The sequence below is a fragment of the Megalobrama amblycephala genome, linkage group LG16 (assembly GCF_018812025.1).
Source record: "Megalobrama amblycephala isolate DHTTF-2021 linkage group LG16, ASM1881202v1, whole genome shotgun sequence".
NCBI classification, from domain to species: Eukaryota; Metazoa; Chordata; class Actinopteri; order Cypriniformes; family Xenocyprididae; genus Megalobrama; species Megalobrama amblycephala.
This window is the reverse complement of record NC_063059.1, coordinates 29,118,193-29,144,459: the sequence shown is the minus strand read 5'-3', so window position 1 is coordinate 29,144,459 and position 26,267 is coordinate 29,118,193. Positions and strand designations below refer to the sequence as shown.

Here is a 26,267-nt window from a genome sequence, read left to right as displayed (position 1 = left end):
TATACTCTAACAACAACATTACACACTAACTAAAGTTTGAAACATGGGATCACGAAGAACGGGACCTTTAAGGACATTTTAGCCTGTGTCATCTAGAGTTTCATGACAGAACTTTGTATATTTATAATTAATTGCTACAGGATGTTAAATTGGAATGATAGGAATATGAATTTACTTAACTACAATAAAAAAAATAAATAAAAAAAACACACAACAGAGGAATTTCATTATTACAACACATGCTGTTTGGCTCAAAGACTAAAGTGTCCTGGGATAAATGTGATATGGAAAAAAAAAAACAGAAATTATATGGAAAAAACAAGTATAATATAATATGTTATATACAATGTATATAATAATTTCCAGATATAATAATATATTAATATCCATGTTTCATCTATAGAAGAATGTTTAATTGTTTAAAAAAGGCAGTTACATTTATTTATATAAATATATTTAATTCACACACACAGAGTTATGTATAAAACAGGTGAACATTTTTTATTTCTTTGCTCTGTTATTCTTAGCACAGTAATGTTTTGTGTGTGAGGAATACACTATTCATTGAAGCCTCTGCATACTTCATTTTAATTGAGGTTTCTTTACCGGTGTCAAACAGCACACCCTCCTTTTGGTTTTGTCACTGGTATGTGAGACATTTAGCCTTTCATTCTCACAGTTTATGCTTTCACACCCCAAGTGCACTTTTCTCTTTTTTGATAAGTGTTTTATTTTCCATCCCTAACTCTGTAGCCTAGCAACAGGCAGCAGGCAACAGTTCAAGGCCTAAATATGGTTTTCTATGGAGGAGGAGCAAATGCCACGGTGAAGTACACTTAGTAATTTAAACATCTCAGGAACCAAACATCCTTTGCTGTACCTGCCTCTACAATTTGTTTATTTCATTTCCCAGAAAGCCCCAGGGCTCAACGAGCGCCTGATTCAGACAGGCTTTTGTCCTGTTTTTAATACTCATACAAAGTTGAAGCTTTTTTTTTTTTTTTTTTTGCCCCAGAGAGACCAATCACCTGTGCTCTGAGGACACCGGCTTCAACCAGACAGATAGATCAAATCCCTGGTGCTCTTACAAAACCCAATTCCTGGGACCTCACCTCACAGCTTCAGCTCCGGCTGACTATTTCTAGTCCGAGCAGATTTCCTGCAGATAGGGATTTAGATCCCTCAGGTGAGGCGGAAGCTAATTTCTAGACAGGAAAGGTGTGATTTTGAGATACACTGATGATGGATAATAGTGAACCCTTGGCTAAGGTAAACAGTCTTTCTTTTTCCTCAGGAAGTTGCTATGTGATTCTTTCTTAGTTATGTTTTCTTTTTATTTCAGTCCAGATTGTGAGCCGCTACTGACACACGGATCTGATTAGCAGCATTTTCTATGCCAATTTTGTTTATTCACAGTTTTTTCCAATGTTGTTTAGTTGAGGTTGGCCTGCAGGTAGCTGTGTGCGGTAGCAGATGTTTAGGTGTCATGCATTTAATTTAGCGTTTCAGGCAATTAAAAAGGCAGAAGATTGTTCTGGATCTCGAAAGTATATCTAAATAATGCATTATATATACTGTCTTTACACAGCAGACTGTTTTAATCTATTCGGTACGTTTTAAAAGCCTCCAGGGTTTGTTTCCACTCAGAAAGCTAACATGTGTCATGGGATTTGCGAGTACAGTTCTCTTGGGGGAAATTAAGATATCATCCATATGTATTATTGTTAAAGCGATTTGCTAAAGCATATTTACGGCTTAAACATAGTGGTTCATTTACAGTCTAGTACATGAAGTGCAATCGTTTAAGTTCAAGAAAATTATGGTAAATAATATTTCCTGTTAATCTTTAACCCTGTAGGCTATTCGGATAGGACCCTGTGGATGTTAATACCAGTGTTACATCCTTCTAAAGGAATTACTAATTATTTGGAACAGTGTTCTAAAGTGAAATGTATGAAAACTCTCTAGTAATGACTGAAGCCATTGTAAGCTTTTGAGGTTTTTGTTAGGTTTTGGATAGTAATAGCTTCTGATGGATTTGGTCATTACTAGTGGGATACCATGATCTTTACTTTAGAATTAATTATACATTATGCATTATTCACGTTAATTATAAACCTGTATATAGCAGTTCTTAGTAGTCCTCTGGCTAGTTATTGATTAGCTAATAGTGAACTACCTCATTCAACTGAGCACTGTTACTGTGTAGTTATTCATTAGTGTTACCAAGAAATCTATTCCCATCCGGATATGAATGTGTATTTTTTCACAATGTTTTTCATTACTCATTTTGACCTTCGATGAATACTGTAACTAAAGCTAAATTTCTCCCTGTGCTGCCTGGTGCACCTTCATTATGAATTTATACCTTCTTGCCAACTTTCTGGGTAAAATAACAGTTGGTGGTTCAAGCACTGCTGGCATCCCATCCGATTTCAAAAGAGAATGAAATCATGAAGAGAGTCCAGTCACGGAAATGGCTCAGAACGGGCAATTTAGTAGCAGCATCATGTCAGGTATGATCAGGGCCGTAGGCAGGGTTTTACAATCACCGCTGTCCCAAATTTGAGCTAGTTAGTGGGGTTGGGGTGCATCGTCCTCTGAGAAAACTTTGATTTCTCTGATTTACAGATGTGCTTTTCAAGACATTTTAAGGCCAAAAAAATTGTATAACAATAGCTTTAAAACCATGTCAGTGGGCAGTAGTTTATTTGTCAATACCTGCTCTCTCCATCATTTCCATCTCTCTTTCTTATTCTCTCAGTCTCCTTATCTTGCCCTGTCCCTTTCCCTCCTAAAGCTGCGCTTTGACTGATAGTCTTTTCATTTTCGTCTGTGTCTGTGAAGAAAGTAAACATACACTGTAAACCCTAACGCTCAAAATAATCAATTGGTTTGAGTAACACAAACTTAAATTAAACAAATGAGTTCAGTCAAATTAACTTTTGATGAGTATTTTGCACTTTCTTTTTCTTTCAAGTTCACAGAACTGATATATCTTAGGTAAACCGAACTGTTTCATTGTTTTGAGTTTCATGAACTTATTTCTTTTAATTTAGATTAACTTAAGTTTAACTAAAACTGGGCTGGGATTTCTGTTTCCCAGCATGCTTTGCCCACTCGAAATGGAGAGTAAATGCTAAGTGTTAATCGTGTGCCTAATATGATGAAAACGGCTTCAGTAATGTTTCTTGTCCCCACACATTGATAGTTATTACATTATTATATGAATCACGTAAATTACAGGCCTAATTATTACATGAATCACATAAATTATCGGCCTATTTTGAATTCAAAATGGCGAAATTAGACAAAAGTTTATTAGTTATTAGCCTGATTATTTTTCTCAGTCATTTGAAATTTCTATCCTAAAACTGCTGTCAAATATGAAATGTTTAGTTTAGCTACTTACATCTTATCTCGCACTTTATGGCCATTATCTGAAGCGCCACGCTGCAATTCACGCTCAGCAGCTTCTGTGAATTAAATCCGCCTACTTTGATTTGATTGGTCATCTCAAAAATGTTGACATTGACGAGCGGTGACAGGCTACAATATCCGTACAATATCCTTGAAGCACTAAATTAGAGTTAATACAATATTATGCAGTTATTTCACAACCTTTATTATATACACCTCGGAAAATACTGAGTTCTGGACCCCGATGACCTCATAGCTGGCTACGGCCATGGGTATGATCCTCACCTTCATTAGTTCCTTCCCTTACTAATATACATAATATTATAATAATATATCACATACACAAGTCTAGTTTATTCAAAGACTATAGAATAACAAGACGTGTCACTCGTATTGTTTTGAATGGGAGAAAGTGCAACGCGCAATGTGACGGAATAAGCCCCGCCTTCTAAATTTGAGCCAATCGCCGACTGGTAAAGTCATCGCGTCACTACAGCGGCCGTTAGAAGCACCAGTTTCTATAGAAACAGTCAGACGCGCACCTCCGAAATGAGGCACAAGAAACGCGCATTTAGGTCTGCGCATGTGCATTAGCTTGATCCAGCCTAAAAATATACAGTTTTTTGTCATGATTTGAGCGTTTGGAAAAAAAAAAAATATGAGACAGTTGTTGTCAGATTTCATTGGTGATTACAAATATGAAATTTAATCGACAGCTTGGCAAACAGCTTTGGAGAATTTGATGTTTCCCCATTCAAAGAGATAGGAGCTGCACTTGCATGCCCGAGAGGCATTTCAAAGATGGCCGCCCAGTGAAATGACTTGTCTTAAAGAGACTTTGGTTTATTTCAGTGGGTTTCGTCAAAACCAAAATTACAATACTAGATCCCAATCCCATTCAAATGAGTATACATGACATCCTCTGTTAATAATTACAATTTACCGTTGTTTAGAAAGCATTAAAATAGTGTATACATTGTGCTTAAAGTAACAAAAAGTGGACATTGAACCATGATGCTCATGTGGAAGATGCAGGTTTGAGTCTGACCTGCAACATTCTGAAATAAAAATGCCAAAACAAAAAGCAAAGAGACCATTTGCAAGTTATCCATCAACACAAGAGGGTTGGTTAGTAGCATAACTTATGCTGATTTTATAACCTTCTTTGTCTTTAAAGTCAATACAATATTAGACATGGCCGAGTACCTTCTGTCACTGCGGCTTAACCACAGCGCTTTCAGCTTCATCATAGCACAGTTTGGCATTTTCTCAGGTGATTAATTTTCAGTGAAACTTGTTCCGCCATTACAAACAGGTTGCAACCATTTGAGCTCCCATTTAGCAGTGCGGTTTTAATTACGCCTGTCTGCCGAGGGGGAGCAGCAAGCCGAGCGGCTGAGGCCACGACCGTCTGCGAGCCACTCAGACATGGAGCACATATGCTGCACGAGAGCAAATGAGTGCCGGGTGCAAATGGAGGGAAGATGAGTAATTCATGGCACGGAGTCAAGTCGGCGCGCCCGGATTGTAATTTAGTCCCGTTTGGCAGTGTTCACCTGAGTGCCAGCACAGCTTAGAGCCCCCATCATCTCCCATGAGATGTCATCATGACTCAAGAGCGCACCGATCCCTCTTCGCATTCCCCTCGTATACTTCTTATTTGTTTATGTGTTCATTTAGATCTTTGCTCTCTGTCAAGAGTAATTCTGCCGCCGGTGCGGTTTAGACATTAGGAGTGCAGTGGTTGAGATGGTGAACGTAGTTTGATAGAGTTGCCTTTTACAAAGAAATGACTTCTAAATTGTCAAGAAAGAAGAGGAGATGGATCTAGGGAGATTTTGGTTGGTGTTTACCTCACCAATTTCTGTGCGAATTATATTGTTGTGTTAGTGCCGTATTGTTTGTTGTAGGTCACCTTGGTGAGAAAGCATCTGCTCAGAACAATAAAGTCATGTAAATGTTGTGGTTTGGATGGATGCTGGTGTCCTTAGCAAGCTCTTTAAAGTCATCCTGTAACCCCCTTCACAGTTTTACTTCTGTAATGTGACATATTTCCAAGTGCAAAAGGATATTCAGTTTGGAAAAACCTACAGTAGGTTGGGATGACCACTCAAACTGAGGGCATTTGAGAGAATAACACTTTTGAAAAGCTGTTTACACACAAGATTCATTTGTCAATGCAGGATCAAAAAGGAGTTTTAGTTTTTAATGATATATTCATTATATATCCATTTAAATGTCAGACTTGTGTAAAAATGCCTTTTACAAAGTGCGCAAAGTTTTATAAAAAATAATATTTATTATTTTTTATGTGGGTAAGGGTAGTATGACTTTTTCTTAAGGAACAAAAACAGTGTTAAAAATATATCACTGACTGTCAAGTTCAGTGGCAATTTTGCTTGTTTTTTTATACACGCACAGGCACAGACAGGCATATATATATATATATATATATATATATATATATATATATATATATATATATATATATATATATATATATATATATATATATATATATATATATATATGTGTGTGTTAATTTTGGTCAAAATTGAGGTTTTCACAAAAATTAGTTCATTAAGCCCTCATCTAGCAATCCCAATGTTCCAAACAGCAATTAAACATCTAAAAGTATATTTGTTTGTACGTTTTCTGAGAGGAGTACCTTTCCTTTGACCATGAAAAATGCAGTTTTTCTCTGCTCACTTCTCTGCGCTTCCCCTCAGCACAACTTTGGCATCCTTGTAAAACACAGCAAATTCTCTATGGCATGAGTCTGAACCAATGAAATGTGATTTTTATACTCATGCTGATGTAAACAAAACGATCTTATTCGCGCTGACTGACAGATCCGAAGCTCACGCATACACATACCGATACATACACATATACACAGAATTACGGTATTTCAAAAATCTGTCTTGGCGAGTATTCATGCAAATATGATCTGTTATGGCTTAAAGGTGCTAAAGAGGATGTTTTGTTTTATACATTTTTGCAGTATTGCTTGAAACTGTCTTTACTAACTGATAAAAGACTATTTATTAGGTGCACTGAAAGTAATAATATTAATATACATCATCTGTGCATGAGGTAGGGCGTTAAAAACATCAGCCAATCGTTTACGCGATCATCGTGTAAACGATAGGCCCTCTGGCTTGTCAATCACTGCCGTGACGTTCCTTGTGAGAGACGTGCGCGGATTGGCCCTCTGGCTTGTTAATCACTGCCATGACGTTCCTTGTGAGAGACGAGCGCGGCTGCTCGCTCCAGTAACTTTCCACACTCCACAGGCGCCGCATGCAGTGTTTTTGTCAGGAGACAGGAGTAACAACTGCAGATTATGAGTTACCTGCGGTGAGTCCGACATAATGAATCCAAAAAACACGACACAGCGAATGCCGGTGGTAAACACTCGTATTCAAATACTCGTACACGAGTTTTGGGAGGCGTTCCTTTGAAGTGAGCTGTGAAGGAGGGGGGCTGTTCTTACGCATGCGCTCATTTCAAAAACTCAGTAACAGTCTTTGGATTCTCAGTCGACGAAAAAATCCTCTCTATCACCTTTAAGTGAACATTTGGTTAACTGTTGGGGAAAAACATCTGATGTGTAACATTGCATTATATCCATGTGCAGTGCTTCCCACACATAGACTTTACTTGGGCGGGCCGCCCACGTATAATAACGGCCGCCCAAGTATATTTGGAGACAGATTTTTGCTTTTATTATTTTTATCCTCTTATACTTTTATATTCGCGCAAGATAATGAAACCATCCGCGATCGATAAACTAGTCGTTTCATACCTGCTCGTTACGTGTGCGTCAGAACTGTTTACTCCCGCTGACATTCCCACACATGTCATTCCCACACAAGTCACAAGGCGGCGCTGTTGCGCATTCTACAAGCTCGCGCAACAGCGCTTCAGTCTGCTTCAAACTGATTCTCAATCAGTGAAAAGCGCAGATTTATGCCAAGTGATTGCTAATGAACTCAAGTAGATGAATTATTACAAAGTCTACTTTATGGCCTTTATATAAAATGTTTTAGACGATTGTCAGAATCTGAAGGATCAGCCTGCAATAGTACAGACATTTCAAAATAAGAGTACCTGTGTATTTCGGACTTGTTTATAATTAAAAGTCACACGCTAAGTTTTTTTCTTTTGGGCATTAATGGTATTTTGGTTACACAATAAATTGTATTTAATTTGATTTCCATTTAATTCATAGTAAATTATTGTAGTCTCTCCCACAGGAAGAAAAGACTAAGAACATTATTTGACACATATATTATTCATTTTATAAATTTTACTAGTAAAATCTGTGTCCCATTCACAGAGAGACACTATATGACAGCAAGGAGAACATAGGAAAAGGATAACCATTTAAATGCTGTAATTTTGCATAATTTACAATGCATAATAATGCATAATATTAGTATGTAATTTAAAGTGTAATATGCTATGTAATTGAAATTAATTTCAATTAAATAAAAATACTGTTAAAAATCACACATTATTTGTTTGTCACATGTAGTAGACCATTTTTGTGCCGTGGGTAATAGAAGGATTTTTTGCCCTGCTACCACCACAAGTATATTTCAAACCTGTGGGAAGCACTGGTGTGATAAAGTAGGTCTTAATATATAGGCTGTCTGTTTCAATAATGTTAATCAAACAATTGTGGAATCATGTGGAAAAAAAAGTTTGATATAAACATTTTTCCTATAGATATGGGTTTTGACTTGGTTTGTGCCAAATTTGGTGGTATTACCAGGGATTTTAAGGTTTTGTTACTAGGTGATTTTGTTTTGGAACCTTCAGAAAACTTCAACTCGATTTTTCTCGAAATTGACTTTGCTGACTCTATTGACTTCAAACAGTTGTTGCTCAGTCAGAATAACAATAACTCATTTTTTTTTAACTCAGTTTGCTTATTGAGACTCATTTTGCCAACACGGGTCACACACACACACACACATATGCAAAACACATATATATGCACTGCTTAAATATATTAGACGACCTGTCATAATAAAGAGAAAACACAAATAATTTAGGAATCTGTCAAAAACTTTTTTAAAATTAAAAAGGTTAATGTCATTTATTAGGCAGACTGAAACAACTAAATAGTCTTTATTCACACATAATAACCAAAACATTATATATTTTATTTTTATTTTGTATGGCCTCCTTTGGCCTTGATTCTTGCTCTTGTTTTTATATTCTTTTCCACAGTCTCTGTTATTGACTAATGAATAGTTTCTAGTTGTTCCCAAAGACTTGCTTTAGGTGAAACTTTTGTGCGACCTATATTTGAATCCCAACAATAATTATATTTTAGCATTAGAAACACAACTGTGACTAAAGAGCTTACACATACTGGTGTGGATTAACCATTACAGAAACATAAAAAAAATTATTTTGGAAATCACCAATACTGTTAGGGCAGCTGTGGCAAAAACCGTACATTGGGTGGTGGTCTAATAAATGTATTAAGCACAATTAACTGTGATTACTGGCTGTCAATTTATATAAAAGTAAGGATATACTAGCAGATCCTAATACATATTGGCCTATATATATGTATATATTCCTGGTATTATTCTAAAATCAGTGCGTCATATATATATATATATATATATATATTGGATACATTTTGGTTTTGTGTTGGATTCAACTAGCAATACATTATTTGGTCCTGGACAACATGAAAAATCATGCTAATTTAATCTGAATGTTTTCAGCAATATTTTATTTTACATTTACTCTACAGTTTAGATAGCACGTTGCTGTGCACCATCCGAGCGAGCGAAGAGGGATTTCATCAGTTATTGGTGAAGTTTTTTCTTGTTGTTGAAGAGGTTCCCGCAGAAGTGTCTATAGCCTCCAGAGGGAACGCAACTGCAGAGGAATCAATGGAGGATGAATGTACTCATCGCTCTCCTGTGACAATGTCAGTGTCAATGTTTAGTTCCCTTTCTATCACTCTACTGTCAGAATTCTGCCATAATAAAACACTACTCACACGGCACATCAATGAGAAATGACACTTTATTTTACGGCACAGACCACCGCAGTCTGCAGCTGGGATGAATCAACCGTTATCTGAAGTCATACCAAAACTGACAGAATTGTTTCAAATATTATCCGATGCAAGATTAACATTTTTTCCTCCATTGTGAATGTGAGAAGAGGAACGCTGAACTCTTCGCTGTGTGCCATTGTCTTGCTTTGTTTGAGAGGTAATTGTGTGTTAATGAGATGAACCCATGAGAGAGATTTCAAAAGCAAATTGAGTTGAGCAGGTGTTTGTTGTCTTGCATGTGCTTCAGTGTTTTAGATAATTAGAATTGCATTGTATTCCAAAATATTCACCCATTCAGTTTTGTCTTTTTAATTTAGCTCAATTGCAAACCGTAAACTAATCTTTTCAGCATAATGACAAACGAATAACATACACTTGTGTTCATGAGCACTACTGTGGATCAGTTTGGTGTTTCCCTGCATTAATAACAGTGTTGTAGAAGCAACTTGGAAATTACAGCTTGTCAAACTACAAGCTACTTATAAATGAAAGTAGTTCAACTAAAGTCAAGCTACTCTTTTGAAACAAGACACAGCATTTAACATATTTTTAAACTACTTTAAAAATACCTAAATTGTATTTAAGGGGGGTCTTTAAATTGTCTTTGTTGATTTTGTGAAATTTTTGTGAAATTTTTTTCCATTTCACAAAATCAACAATGTCGCCAAAGAAGTGTGTTTTTGGTTGTGAGCGAAAGATAACCTTGCTTCCCAAAGAACTCAGCGTTAAGTGGAGCTGAGAGTTTTGCGCTCTCGATATTTGTTATTAAAATAACCACAGAAACTGATAGTTGCAATCACTTTTTTATTGGTTAAAATGAATGGAGAATATCTCGTGTTTTTCCGTGGCTGCTCGAGCCCTCAGGATCGGCGCTTAGGTTTCATAAACTGCTTCAAATGTCTGATTTGTTGGCAATAGGCGCCTAAGTGTAAACAACACGAATGTAGTGAATTCATAAATTCATTATTCATCATTCACTATACGCTATATTCATTATAGTGATTCAAAAGTTATCCAGGGATAATGCAATGGTGTATTGTGTGTGTTTAAATATATTTGTTTAGCTGACCATTGATAGCTTGCAGACGATCGCTACGCAAAAGCTGCGCGTGCTCGTGACTCTTTAGCTCCGCTCACACGGCACGCCTCCAGGGGCTCGGCTGTTTTCGGAAAGGCTCGGTACAGCATATGTATCTTTTATAAATATGATAAAAGTAAGACTTTTTGGAGATATGAAGGATGCACTACTACTCTATAGGTACTAGATTAACATGAGATTGGCAGAAACTGTGTGTGATCCCCCCCCCCCCCTTTAATCTATGAATCGGATTTTCAGTCTGTTAATTTACATAAACTAAAATGTTTTGATTTGATTCTAGCACTACATTTGAGTGAGAGAATTTAGGATGAATAAGTAGTTTAGTGTTAATTGATTCATTGGAAATGGGATGACTTGATTCATTAGAATGAATCAAACTTTCTAGCATTCCAAATAAACTCACAATTCTGAGGAAAAAAGGAGTTTATATCTTGTAATCCAATTCCTCAGAAGTGTGAGATATGAAGTTGAAATTACCTTTTTACTCTTTTAGCATTTTATTTCTTGGCTTCCATAGACTGCTACTGCAGAACTATCATTTTCTGCCACTAGGTAGGCTCCGCCCACAAAACGTAATCACTGTTGCAAAAACCCAAATGGTCTATGAGAGAGTTTAGGCTGAATCAATTCATTAGACTTTCCAACACTACATATGAGAAGGTTTAGTATGAATCGATTCATTAGGGTGAACTGACAACAAGAACTTCAACAACAAATGTAAGAATATTACTGTATTTTTGGTCAGGATGGTCTAGTGTGGTTTTGGACACTTTTTAGACTGGTAAATTAGCTATACTCAGCCTAAACTAGCAAAGGCCAGGCCAGTGTAGGATTTGGGGGGTTTTGGTGCTCTGAAAAATGAAGTGAAGTTCACTAAACTCAGCTTTTAGTTAGTTACTTCTCGACACTGATCAACAATCTAACAGCACCGCAGCTCTTACGTTATCTATGAAGATCCTCTAGTTATATGCTGAGCACAGAGACTCTCCTTCACTGAGATGATCCCTGTGGCTTCAACTTTATTTCTAGCACTTATTACAGTGAGTTTAAAAAGGTAAAATGTATCGACATTTTACATTGAGTCTCTGAACTTTCCAATCCTCGTCTTGCCCTCATTCAGCAGGCAGCAGTCAGGCAGTGAATGTGGGTTATAGCACACTCATCTGAGGTGGGGTAATCTGAGGCTATAGCTGTTCTCATGCTGTGGGGCTTGAGTGTGTTAGTCATAATGTAGGCCATAACCAGATGTGGAATATACCTCCCACATGCTCTCCTTAATAGCCCTATCATGTATTATGCATATTACATGTGGTACAAAAACTTGCGGGGTTTTTGTTTTTAGGTACGAGAAAAGGCAGCCATGCCACACTCCTTTTGAAGCTGTTATTTTTCACGTATTGTGATGCCAGTAACACTGAATTCATTACTTTGGATTTATTTCACAATTTGTGCATGTATGTGTCAGGTTTAATTAGATAAGAGTGTGTGACTGTTTCTGCGTTGTATTTTGTATAGACACTCACACTTACATTTTCTTGCATGACACTTGCTTACCATAGCAACAAGATACTCTGTTTACTGCGCAGCTTTCGTTGAGCAGGTAGCAAAGGATGTAAATGAAACACCAAGATGAAACCTAGAATGAATCCATGCCATGTATTCTGAAAAAATAAATTTTTTACAAGCATAATATGATGAAATAATTATGTTTTGATGTTTGTAGTTTGATATTTGTAAATGATGAACTGAACTTTTCACGCTCTGCTGTCTTGCATGTCGCAGTTTAGGAATGCACACTTTTTTGTGTGTCAGTATACTCGATAGGGTTTTTCACACTTCAAATAGTTAAAGGGTTAGTTCACCCAAAAATGAAAATAATGTAATTTATTACTCACCCTTATGCCGTTCCACACCCGTAAGAACTTCATTCATCTTCGGAACACAAATTAAGATATTTTAGTTGAAATCCGATGGCTCAGTGAGGCTTGCATAGCCAGCAATGACATTTCCTCTCTCAAGATCCATTAAGGTACTAAAAACATATTTAAATCAGTTCATGTGAGTATAGTGGTTCAATATTAATATTATAAAGCAACAGGAATATTTTTGGTGCGCCAAAAAAACAAAATAACGACTTATATAGTGATTTAAAAAAACTGCTTCATGAAGCTTCGGAGCATTATGAATCTTTTGTGTCGAATCATGATTCAGATCGCGTGTCAAATCACCTAACTGCTGAAATCACGTGACTTTGGCGCTCTGAACCGCTGATTCGACACAAAAGATTCATAACGCTCCGAAGCTTCCTGAAGCAGTGTTTTGAAATCGGCCATCACTATATAAGTCGTTATTTTGTTTTTTTGGCGCACCAAAAATATTCTTGTCACTTTATAATATTAATATTGAACCACTGTACTCACATGAACTGATTTAAATATGTTTTTAGTACATTAATGGATCTTGAGAGAGGAAATGCCATTGCTGGTTATGCAGGCCTCACTGAGACATCGGATTTCAACAGAAATATCTTAATTTGCATTCCAAAGATTAACGAAGATCTTACAGGTGTGGAACAGCATGAGGGTGAGTAAAAAAATTACATTATTTTCATTTTTGGATGAACTAACCCTTTAACCCTGGGTCATTCTAAAAACCCTGGGTAAACGGAATCCTAGGTTATCATGCTTCACGTTTCACACTCTTCATAATTTACCCAGGGTTAACAATTATTCCTGGGTATTTATAAGCTGACATTTCACATTGTACATTCCTAAATCCTGGGTTATTGTTCTTATTTGCATATTTGCGGTGTCAGAGTCATTGATTGGATAAACGCAGCACGCAACCTGTTTACATAGCTTTAGCATTGCACATCCTCATTTTTCCGACTGTACTATCGAGTTTATACTGAATGGACTATAAAGGAATGAATGAAACGTTCTCTTCTTCACTCAAATTGTTGCGTTTTCTGTCAGAAGTTTTCATATTTTCTCTAAAACACAGAATTTACTTTTTATATACAATGCGCAGTTTTTCTGTGACTGTCCAAGGCACGGGAAAATGATGCACGCTATTGGTTAGCCATTGTTAAGCATCTAGTCGTAACATTCTAATACCGCGTCGTTTCACACTGCACAAGTTTGGCATCGCAGTGCAGGGTTAACCCCACAAGTGCAAAACATTCCTTTACCCGGGGTTAAAAGTGGTGTTTAGAATGACAATAACCCGGTGTTAAGTGCATTGTGAAAAGCCCTTATGAAAATCATGTTTACACATTGCAGGCTGTTACAATTAGATCTTGAACTATAGGTTTACCAGTGTTTGCAAGCCCACAAATTCTGGAAAGATATCAGGGACCAGGTGCATAACACAACCGCTATGTTAAGACTGAAGACTGTTCCATAAGAACCGGTCTAATGATGAAGTACTTGAGCTACATAACATGTAAACATATCATCGGGTTATAAGAGTATAGTAGATAGAGCTGTAAGGAGCCAAATACACTGTAGTAGTGTATTTGAGCTTAGTTACTATCATCACCCATGTCAACAGTACTAAAGAGTAGCTTTTCACCTAGTAATAATGCATCAGCATAATGCAAAATAAAAGCCAGAAATAGAAGGATTCAATCAAGGTGCGAAGTTCTCCGTTACTTGTTGAAACGCTACATAACTTCAACACTTCTTTAGTCCTATTGCCAAAGATAGCTCAGTAGGCGGCGAGGTGCCAAAATAAGTCTGGCTGATTTTATCAAAGATGCCACTTCTTTTCATTTGGAGTAAACGACACCTCTGCAGTCTCCCTGGTTCAAAGCCTCTGTTTTTTTTTCTTTTCCGACGTAAAGGAAGTGCTCCAGTTGAGCGGTTTAGGGAAGAGAACCCACGGAAGCGTCTTTCTCTCCGATCAAGAGTGTTCCGCTTTGATTGCGGTGCAAAGGAAATGAATTATTATTTGAAGTTGACTAATGTGATTACAAACCAAGCCAGTTGTGAGCAGCAAGTCACTCAGAAAAGCTGAATGGCTTCAAAGTTTGGTATGAAAAGGCCTCTCACCGACACACTGTAGACGTATGCTCTAGACTTTTGGCATTTTTATCGTTCCATCTACACAATTCAGCGGAAAAATGTCACCAGCCATATGCTTTGTGGCATGTAGCAGGCTGCTTTTAGAGCATATTTTGGCAGCGCTTTGCATTTGCTATGTGAATGTGATTTAGCTCACAGAGAGTCGCAGATAGTAGCAAATGTCTTTGTCACCCTTGTGGCCCGCTAGCTCAATTTAGAGACTCTATCAGGAAAACATGCTTCAAAGGCTCCACATGCTCAGGGTCCAATCTTTGTTTGGAAAGGTCTCTCTTTGTACCCCGGGACTGTGGTCCTTTCTCGCCCGAATCCGAATGAGTTCATGTTCAACCTCTCCTCAGTGTTTTTCCTTTTTTAAATCTTCTCGCTTGTGGAAAATATCTTTCAGTGCCTCAGTCAAATGCCGTGTGATTTATGTTTTTTAGCCACATTGTTTCGCCCAGGTGTCCTTGGGTGGGCTGTGATTTGTTTAAAAAGAAATTTCCGTTTTCATTTCATCAGTGTGCCTTTCTCTCGTAGCCCTGAGTTGAAACTCTAGGGAATGACCTGTGTGGAAACTTTAATCTAGATTTAAAAATCCAATAAAAGCGGACGAGCGAACAGATTTGCGAGCTCTGTTCCTGAAGATTTCCCTGATTACTTTTTGAAGTGCCTTTTAGCGGGAAATGCCAGAAATAGACAGAAAGGCTATAAGACTACCACTCTATATTGGCCGGTCATGCGTGAGCCTTATATTCTCATGTCTTTGCCCCTCGTGAGCTTTTTGGTATGGAAATATAATAATGACTGATGTCTTTAAAACAAAAAAGCATGTTAAATCACACTAACTGAAAAAAAATGCATTGCATTAACAGTGCATGCATTTTAATGCATTGTATTTTCAGGGCTTGCCTGTATATAGTATGCTTCATCAATGAGGTGTATACTGACTCAGTTTGGTCTTTTTATATCACTGTTAGCTAGTGTTTTCACATTAAGCATTTTAGAATATCCCACAATGAGGAGAACACTGGAGTGGATGTTGCTTACATGTTCATGAAGATAAGAGTAATCGTGAAGCAGCAAGGGACTATTATTCTGTTGAGCGGAACTGATGAACAACTGATGACGACATATTTTGACTTCTGGTTGGCCAATCAGCAGAAAGAGGCGTTTCATTCCCGCCCACATGTAGAGATTGAATATTCAAACTGATTATTCCTTTCCAACCCCAGAATGATAAAAGAAAAATCAAGCCAATTTTTAGTTTTTTCGTTTTCATTTTAAAAAATTGGCTTGATTTTTCTTTCGTAAGTGTCCCCTGAATGTGCCTGTGAAGTTTCAGCTCAAAATACCCCATAGTTTTTTTTTTTATTAATTTTTTTAACTGCCTATCATTATAAATGCGCCGATTCAGGGTACGCGGCCCCTTTAAATTTCGTGCTTCACGCCCCAAGAGCTCGCGCTTGCCTTAAACACCATAAACAAAGTTCACACAGCTAATATAACCCTCAAAATGGATCTTTACAAAGTGTTCATCATGCAACATGTCTAATCGCTTAAGTATGGTATTTATTTGGATGTTTACATTTGATTCTGAATGAGTTTGATGGTGCTCCATGGCTAAAGCTAACATTACACACTGTTGGAGAGATTTATAAAGAATGAAGTTGTGTTTATGCATTATACAGTCTGCAAGTGTTTAAAAAATTAAAATAACGACAGTCTTGTCTCCGTGAATACAGTAAGAAACGATGGTAACTTTAACCACATTTAACAGTACATTAGCAACATGCTAACGAAACATTTACAAATATCACTAAAAATATCATGATATCAATGATCATGTCAGTTATTATTGCTCCATCTGCCATTTTTTTGCTGTTGTCCTTGCTTGCTTACCTAGTCTGATGATTCAGCCGTGCACAGGTCCAGATGTTAATACTGGCTGCGCTTGTCTAATGCTTGAACATGAGCTGGCATATGCAAATATTGGGGGCGTACATATTAATGATCCCGACTGTTACATAACAGTCAGTGTTATATTGAGATTCGCCTGTTCTTCGGAGGTCATTTAAACAAATGAGATTTATATAAGAAGGAGGAAACAATGGAGTTTGAAACTCACTGTATGTCATTTCCATGTACTGAACTCTTGTTATTCAGCTATGCCGAGGTAAATTCAATTTTTGAATCTAGGGCACCTTTAATTACTCACCTTCATGTTGTTCCAAACCGGTTAGACTTTCGTTCACCTTCAGAATGAAAATGAAGATCTTTTTGATGAAATCTGCAAGCTTTGCAATTGAATCTTTGATGCTTTAAAAAGTTCATAAAGAGATCGTAAAACTGGTTGAGTGGTTTAGTCCAAATTTTCTGAAGAGACTCAATCGCTTTATATGATGAACAGGTTTAATTTAGGCTTTTACTCACATATAAACACTGATCAGCGAACATAAACATAAGCTCAACCGGACCTGCTTGACACGAGAGAACAAACCTCTTGCGGAAGCTCAAACGTGCTGCGTAACACGAGAATGAACCTCATTGGTTCTTGCACACATCAAACAAACATGCTTGAGCTTCCGTTTACCACAACTGATGTGTGAGTTGATGAATGTTTACATGTGAATAAAAGCCTAAATTCAATCTGTTCATCATATAAAGTGATCATGTCTCTTCAGAAAATTTGGACTAAACCGCTCAATAAATATGGATTAGTTTTACGAAGCGTCGCTTTTTGAAGCGTCAAAGTGTAAATTGCGTAGCTGTCTATGAAGTGACAGAAAGCTCTCAGATTTCATCAAAAATATCTTAATTTGTGTTCCGAAGACGAACAAAAGTCTTACAGGTTTGGAGCGACATGAGAGTGAGTAATTAATGACAGAATTTTAATTTTTGGATGAACAAACCCTTTAATGCAACGCATTTGCTTTTCAAATAGTGCAATTCAATATGCTTTTTTGTTTCAAAGACATTACTCATTATTTTACTTCCATAGCTTGGCTGTTTCACTTTGGTCCGCAGCTGCTGCAATGACAGTGGCCTGCAGTTTAATTAGTCACTTCAGCACAGATGCAAAATGAGACTCATAAAACATGAGCTCTCGGGCCCTGCAGCAGTGCACAAGTCTTCCCCCCGCCTCACCCCGCTGTAAATCAGGCAAAAGTCCTCTTTATTTCCTAATAAATCCCACTCGCATCCCAACGCCTGCTTAACATGAGCACGGTTTGTAAAGGCCGCCACGTGCTGTTTAACACAAGTACGTTTGAGCCAATGGTTTCCAAGTCCAGAATACACATTACGAAACCATAGATGATTGGTGGTCGGGAGGTCATGAAAGATGAAATGCTGTTGTCGATCAATAATGATCCCAATCCCACCACCTGCTTAATGCGAGTGTGGTTTGTGCGCCATTCAATACCAGCACATTTGGGCCTGTGGTTCCCAAGTTCAGAGTATACATTACAAAACGGCAGCCAATTGGTGGTCAAGAGGTCATGAAAATGTGGAATGCTGTTGTCGAAATCTTAAATGCTAACATATTTGATCTAACGGTGGTCAGGATGTTATAAAATGGTGGAGCACAGTTGTTGACGTCTTAAATGCTAACATATATAATTCCAATCACATCCCACCATTTGCATAACATGAGAATGGCTTGTAAAGCCCACCGCATGCTGTTTAAACCTGGCACATTTGGTCACGTGGCTCCCAAGTCCAGAATACACATTACGAAACGGCAGCCAATTGGTGGTCGGGAGGTCATGAAAATGTGGATTGCTGTTGTCGAAATCTTAAATGCTAACATATTTGATCTCAATCACATCCCACCACCTGCTTAACATGAGCACAGTTTTTAAAGACAGCCGCGTGCTGTTTTAACACAGGCATGTTTGGCCCTGTGGTTCCCAAGTCCAGAATATACATTACAAACAGCATCCGATTGGTGGTCGGGAGGTCACAAAAAGGTTAAACGCTGTTGTCAACGTCTTAAACGCTAACATACATGATCCCAATCGCATCCCACTGCCTGCTTAACACCAGAACAGTTTGTAAAGCCAGCCGCGTGGCGTTTAAAGCAAGCATGTTTCCAAGTCCAGAATACACATTACAAAATGGCTGTCATGAAGAGGTGGAGCACTGCTATCGACGTCTTTGACACTAACATATATGAGCTTTCCGTTACACATGAGCTTTATAGTCATCCGAAAATTGTATTCACCCTAAAATTTCCTCTCGAAGGCTAAGATATCCGTGCCCCTGGACAGCTAATTTATCTGCTGGTGTCAAGCAGGAGGCAGGAGGGGGAGGAGGGGCGGAACCGGGCCAGCGGAGAACGGGAGGGGGCGGCACTGCGGAGAGAATGGAAAGTGACAGTGCTCCTCTCCTCTGTGTTCATTCCTAGTCTCATGCTAATTAGCCCTGGGAACAGGCTGCCAGAGCCACGAGAGGTGCCTCTGGTGCAACATGATGCAATGCAGGGCTTCCCTGTCCTATATCAATGCAGAAACCTCTGTGGCTCATATCAAAGCGGCTTCTTTGTAGACTGTGTCATCCTGCTGGGATGGATTTGTTGGTTTGCTGTGGGCAGAAACGGGTTATCAAAAGATCTTGTTTGCACACCGTCATCGACATAGACATTTAATGTGTAGGCTAATTAGATATAAAGCACTATACATGTTCTTATTAACTAGAAAGAAATGCTGGTTGTAGATCGGATGAGGCTTGATGGAAAACGGTGGGTCATTCACTAAAGCTTTAGCTGGTGTTGATTCTGAAAATGGAAAAGGGCACTCTTTATCGCTCTTATGCCTGATGAAAGGCTATTGATTACAAGACTGAATGAGTAATATTGAAGGAAATATATAGGTCTGGGTTCTGTTTAGGCACTTTCAGTCCTTGCTTTCAGGTTTGCATTCTTTTTTGTGGTTTGGTTGCTAGGCACTTCATCAGGAAACTCAGTGTGTAATTAGAACGTGTGCAGGGTTTATTTTCTGTCTGTTCTCTTAAAAAGCTCTTGTATATATAAAAAAAAAAAAAAAAAAACATATGAGCCACAGTACCAAAAGCTACAATAAAAGTAGTTGGCTATATACAGAAACAGGAATGCACCAAATTCTGTACAATTATTATTATTTTTTAATAAAAAAACACTAAAAGCTAAAAAATCAGTCACTATACATGCCTTAAATGAATTTGGACATTACAACATTATCATATACAGTAAAAAAAAAAAAAAAAATGGTTTATTAATTTTGGGATCTGCTAAAGATTATTTAACAGATTATTTAAAATTATTAGTGTTTTTTTAAATATTGATAATTTAAGATTAACATATTAAGATTAGATGATGGCAAAGGTAATCTGTAAAAATAGGGTAAATGAGCATTAACAATTAATTATATAAAATATATTAATATTATATAATAAAATTGACCAATACCATAATATAAGACATAACAAAATCTATAATCTATATATGTATGCATATATTGTGTCTCTTTTTGTTGTTGTTAAATTAATAACTTTATTCAGAAAGGATGCGTCAAAAATGACAGCAAAGAATCCTGCAAAAAAAAAAAAAAAGGTTATAATATTTTCCACAAAGATATATTGAGCAGCATAACTGTTTTCAAAATTGATGATAATAAAAAAAGTTTCTATTAGAATGATTTCTGAAGGATCATGTGATCATGTGTGTAATGATGCTGAAAATTCTGATTTGCCATTACAGGAACAGTTATTAGCACCGATAGTGTGAGGACCTTATTGGAATTGCTCCGTTTCTTCTTATTATTATTCTTCTGGCAAATTAACTTCTGCTCAAAAACTCATGAAGCTTTGCACACGCGTCAGAAGTGGTGAAAATTTATGCCTGTTATGGGTCTCAGAATTAGGAGTGGCAAAATGGCTCGATAGCGCCACCTACAAAATTTAAATGAAGTGCCCCTCGCACCATGTTTCACGTACAAGTATGAAATTCGGTACACACTTGTAACTGCCCAATCCCTTCAAAAAAGTCTTATGGTGCAAAATCTGAAAAGATATTTAGAATTTTGTCTGCAAAATTTGTGCAATTTAAAGGGGACCTTTTATGCAAAATTCACTTTTGCTTGGTGTTTGGTTATAAATGTGTGTTGGCAATATGTGTACACAAAAAATTCAACCTCTCCTTTTTTTAATCCCCATAAATCATAAGCAGTGTCTCAGAACAAGCCGTTTACAGATCCCTGGCAGTGTGATGTCACATTAGACACAGGCCCCGCCCACGAATGTTGACAGACACTGCCGTTTTACACAGCCCTGAGTGAGTTCACAGCAAGTTGTACACAGTCCGCCATTACTGCACTGATGAGAATGTCTCCCAAGCGTTTAGGTGTTCTGTAGCTGGATGGATTAATCCACATAGCTCTCTCCATTTACTCTCGAAATCTGAGCCGCTGAAGACGAGGTGGATTGATTTTGTTTTGGAAGAAACTCTATCGAAATTTGTTTATGTCTGCGCGAATCATTTCACACCGGCCTTCTTTGTGAAGGAATGTCAATACAAAGGGACAATACAAAACAGAGGTTGTGCTAAAAATTTGTTACTCAAGGATAGATCTGTAAACTGTTCGTGATCCAGCTTACAGTCTCCAGATTGATACTGGATACAGCAGTAATAAAGGTGAGAGCACTTTATTACAGTTCATCGGAGTTGATTTACGGATATAAAGTTTACCAGTTTATTAAACACCACCCGAAAAGGCATAAGGTCTTTATATATTTGTTTACTGTTAGTTGTAACGAGTGTTTCTTTGTACTTCACTGTGTATGTTGATGATAATGCAAGGTAGAGTGAGAGTTTATGGATATTATTTTAATGCACACTTGCACTGTTTTATTTAGCTCTTACAATGATTTTCCAGAGTGAAAATGGACGCTTCATCTTTTGTGTGAAATACAATAAACATCATAAAACTCATCAGTAAAGTTGAACGGGGTCCGGTACAACAGGCTTGTAGTAATATAGTGGATAAAAACATAAAGACAATATAAGTTATAACCGTAACTGAACTAAACTATACCTGTTCTATCTCCATGCAGCATATATTCGCAGTTTCTGACATTATAGTGCTTCCTGACTGAATCCTGACACCAGAGCTGCGTCTCATTTCGGAGGCTGCATCCTCCGGATGCAGAAAGTAGCAATTTTAACATGCTATAAAAATTTATCAGTGGGGTATTTTGAGCTAAAACTTCACATACACACTCTGGGGACATCAGAGACTTATTTTACATCTTGTAAATGGGGCATAATAGGTCCCCTTTAATCAGATCAAGGTCATATTTGGTCAGTCTAATCTAAAGGCCTTTGCGACGTTAAATTGTGAAGATCTAGAGTTTTCACTAAAGGGCGTGTCCATGGCGGCCTGACAAAGTTTGATGTTTCGCCATGAAACAGGAAGTTTTTGTAACTCGGGTATACAAAATCGGGTCTGCCCCAAACTTCACATGTTTTATTAGAGTCCTGGCCTGAAGACATTTACATGACAATATTCAGTTACAGTCATAGCGCCACCTGTGGGCAACAGGAAATGACTTGTTTCACACTGTGATTAACTCCTCCTAGAGATTAAACCAAATAAACACCATATGTTGTCAGTCTAATCTTAAGGCCTTAGTGATGTTAAATTATGACGATCTTGACTTTTCGTTGAAGGGCGTGTCCGTGGCGGCCTGACAAAGTCTGATGTTTCGCCATGAAAGAGGGAGCTGTAGTAACTCAGTCAAACAATGTCCGATCTGCCCCAAACTTCACATGTGTGAATAAGAGTCCTTGCCTGAAGACATCTATATGCCAATATTCAGTTAGTCATAGCGCCACCTGCTGGCAACAGGAAATGGCATGCTTTGCACTGTAATTCACTCCCAGAAACACATTCGTAGGTGCAACGAAGTACCAAACATGCTAGAAACATGCACTACTTGGCTAAGTGCTAAAGTATGCGACTAACGCCATGAAACAGGAAGTTGTTGTAATTCAGGCATACAATGTCCGATCTCCTTCAAACTTCACATGTTTGATAATAGTCCTGGCCTGAAGACATCTCCATGGCAATATTCAGTTATAGTCAAAGTGCCACCTGTTGGCAGTAGGAAGTGTGGTGCTTCAAAATGACTGTGCCATATTTCTCCGCTATTTATACGCTTAAATGAATATCGCCCACTGTTCACTGTTTTCCTAAGGCCACCGGGTGGCAGTGAGCCCAGGCGCAAGGGCCCTTTCATTGCAGCTGTAATTTTAAATTGTAATCACAATATTACTGTTTTTACTGTATTTTTGATCAAATAAATTTGGTGAACGTAAGTGACTTCTTTCAAAAACACCCCTAAGCTTTGAACTATAGTGTAAATGCTAAACCAGTCAATCAATTCAGTTATTTTGTATTTATTTCTATTTATTTTTTGTTGTACTTTTTTATAATTATCCACAATTACTGGCTGTTTTTTATGCAGTGTTTGGCCATTATAGGAACATTTTTTTGCATTCTCTCTTTTAACTCACATCTTTGCAATCTATAGTTTGTCATTAAAATCCGCATAGGCTGACAACTTTATTTCCAGAGGGTCAGTGTTGCTGACAGCTTTCAGAATCAAACCAAACAAACTCTGTTTGAGTATGTGTTAAGTCTCGGTTGTGCTATTTACACATTTACAGGAAATGTCACAAACAAGAGTGAGTGAAAACATCTGTCAGAGTCTAAAGATCGTATTTCAGGTTTAAATTAGGATTACTGTTAATGAACTCTCATTAATGAATTTATTTAAAACAGAATAACATCAACTGGCAACTATTCCAGGGAATCTTACACTGAATTCCCAACCGACAACAGTGCAAGGTGTCTTCATTTTTTGTGTTTGTGTTTCTCTCTGACATAGATTCAAGACCAGATGGAACGCCACAGAAAATTGATCACGCCGTCATTGGCGGCGTTGTCGCGGTGGTTGTGTTCGCCATGCTTTGTCTTCTGATTGTTCTCGGACGATATTTTGCGAGACACAAAGGTAAATCAAAGACTGGATTTAGCTTGATTTTTTTTTTTTTTTTTTTTTAATCTTTAAAAATGACAAATATTCCTCTTTTATAAAGGTACCTACTTCACCCACGAAGCCAAAGGAGCGGACGATGCCGCGGACGCCGACACTGCCATCATCAACGCAGAGGGTGGACACAACAATTCGGATGACAAGAAGGAATACTACATTTAACTCTGACTAGACCTGCTAGCTTCCTGTGCTGAACAGCAAACTGTGGACTGCTGGGTTGGGAGGTAGGGGTTGTGGGATTCAATCAGGCTGGATTCACACCTGTGCAGCTGAAGAGACGGTGAGGAGAAGGCGCTGCCATCGAGACGGATGGGGTGTGGGATGGCAGAGCACTAGGAGAGCTCAATTTTAAGCCGCTTCACCATCCAACACCTCCTGCTGGGGCTGGTTTTGTTCAGTTTAAACATTTGCTAAGAATTTTGTGCCTTGTTCTGTTCTTACTGAAGTTCCCACTTTCATCAGGACACCCACAAGCTACTGTCTCTCCAAACCCACGTTTTTTTTGTTTTCGTTTCATTTTGGTTTTAATTGCCAGCATATCTTAAAGCTCTCTCTCATGCTGTTTTTGTCTGCAGGTCTGAAAGAAAGCCACACACAAAGTTTCGATGTAAGATTCAGTCACAGAATGATCGCTTGGGTTGTTTTCCAAGTAATTTATTTGGCAAATTGCCTGTTGCTCTCCTTAGTCCCTCAGAGATTGAGTTAGAGATGATACAAACCATTTTTGTTGTGACCAACAACATTCAGCAGCACTGTTGTGTTGTTGCATTATTTATTAAATATACTGTAGGCTATGTGGTTATAATCGGCTTGTGTTGGTATTAGGGCTGTCAATTGAACACATTACTTCAGTAAAGTTATTAACGCCCCCTGGCCACTATTAAAATTTTGTCAATGACATGACACCGTTTTATCTACGAGTATGAGCGTACACGCAGGTCGCACATGCGCATTTATTTTTATTTATTTTTTTTGCGGTAATTAGTTCCACAAGATGGCAACCTTGCCCTGGGGCTGCATAAACAGTACAGAACGGAACGCATGCAAGCTACAGTGACAATGGAGGCCTAGATAGAAGAGGGATTGTGCGAAGAGGTTAGAAAGTACCCTCATTTGTAAAACTCTAGCATGAAAGATTACAAATATATTTACATGGTTTGTAACTCGTGGCGAGAGAACTGCGCATGCGTTGAACGCCTATGTACGCGTAAGAGTGAAATGATATATACTTTGCAAGGCTGTGTGTTCGGTAAAAAAACAAAGTATACTTTGGGCTTTATTATTATTTTTAGGCATAATCTTTTATTATTTTTTAGAATTGTTTTCTGCTTTACTGTTTATTAAAAAGTCATGTGATGCAATTAACATGCAGAAACATGGTATTTATCAATTAATAATTTGTGAAGTACTTTTTTTTGTCGAGATTTGATTTTCAAAGTTAAAATGTGGTAACATACCAAAGATATTTTGTATTTCAACAAAATATCACAGACGGAATATCGGAAGCCCTATGTTAACGGACAGATTGACAACCTCAATTACACAATGATTTAGTGTGGACTGTAGGGTGATAAGACTTATATTTAGATATATGGAAAGTATATTGTCTACTTAAGCCTAATTTGATTAATTCATCTGCATCTGATTAAAACTTTTAAACGATTGACAGCCCTAATTGTTTCTTAGATATACTGTATGTGATTATAATCGGCTTGTGTTTATATTCATTCCGGTTTGTATCGCATTATCCATATACCAGCTCCACTCACAGACTAATTTATTGTAATTATGCCCAAGCGTTAAAAAGGAATGCCAAAGCGAAGAAGAGCAGAGCGGTTCCTGGCTCAGCTGTACAGGAAGGCCGTCACAAAGATTTCCCCTTCCACGAAACAAAACATATCTATCAGAGTGTAAAATAGCTTTCATTTTTAGCCTGTTTTCATTCAGTAGGCTCAGTATGAGGTCGAGGTCAGTGAGTTTCTCCAACTATTGTTAGTGCTTCTGTGCGCTTTTCATAGTGACATTAAAAAAAAAATTGTATTAATGAAATAGATGGAGCCTGTGTGTTGTAAGCCATACTCACAGTTGTGCCCTCTTACACGTTTCGGTTAGCAGCTCTTATTCTCGATTCCTTCAATCCAGCTCATGTGTAGATGGAAGACTGAATGTAATAACTCTACAATAATGCAGTAGTTTATAAAAGCGAGTCCTGACTGTTCTGTTCATCTCATCAAACATGCTTTATTTTCACATAATGTAATTTTCACAGGGACACTTGTTTCTTCACTTTTATTCTAAATGTATACAGCGTGAAATTATTACATTATTGTAGAGTTAGTATATAGTTGGTGATTTATCACACTCATATCAGGCATTGTTCATAACTTTGGCCTTCGTTCAGTGTTATAGACAATGGGACAGATACGTATTGTTTGTGATTGACTAGATGGGGGCATTTCGGAGTTATGGTGAGATTATGGTTAACATTGTAAAATCCTTGTGA

At 37.7% G+C, this 26,267-nt stretch overlaps 1 protein-coding gene across 3 annotated transcripts in view; it reads left to right on the top strand.

Moving 5' to 3' along the window:
* The window catches only part of cadm1b (cell adhesion molecule 1b), a 231,828-nt gene extending 206,004 nt beyond the window's left edge, over positions 1 to 25,824 (top strand). For all 3 annotated transcript variants that reach the window (XM_048161902.1, XM_048161903.1, XM_048161901.1), the window contains 2 exons: positions 23,597 to 23,722; positions 23,808 to 25,824. In XM_048161902.1, the coding sequence (XP_048017859.1) occupies positions 23,597 to 23,722; positions 23,808 to 23,926 (245 nt within the window). In that variant the 3' untranslated portion in view covers positions 23,927 to 25,824. The remainder of the gene's footprint in view (positions 1 to 23,596; positions 23,723 to 23,807) is intronic.
* Positions 25,825 to 26,267: the final 443 nt, after the last annotated feature.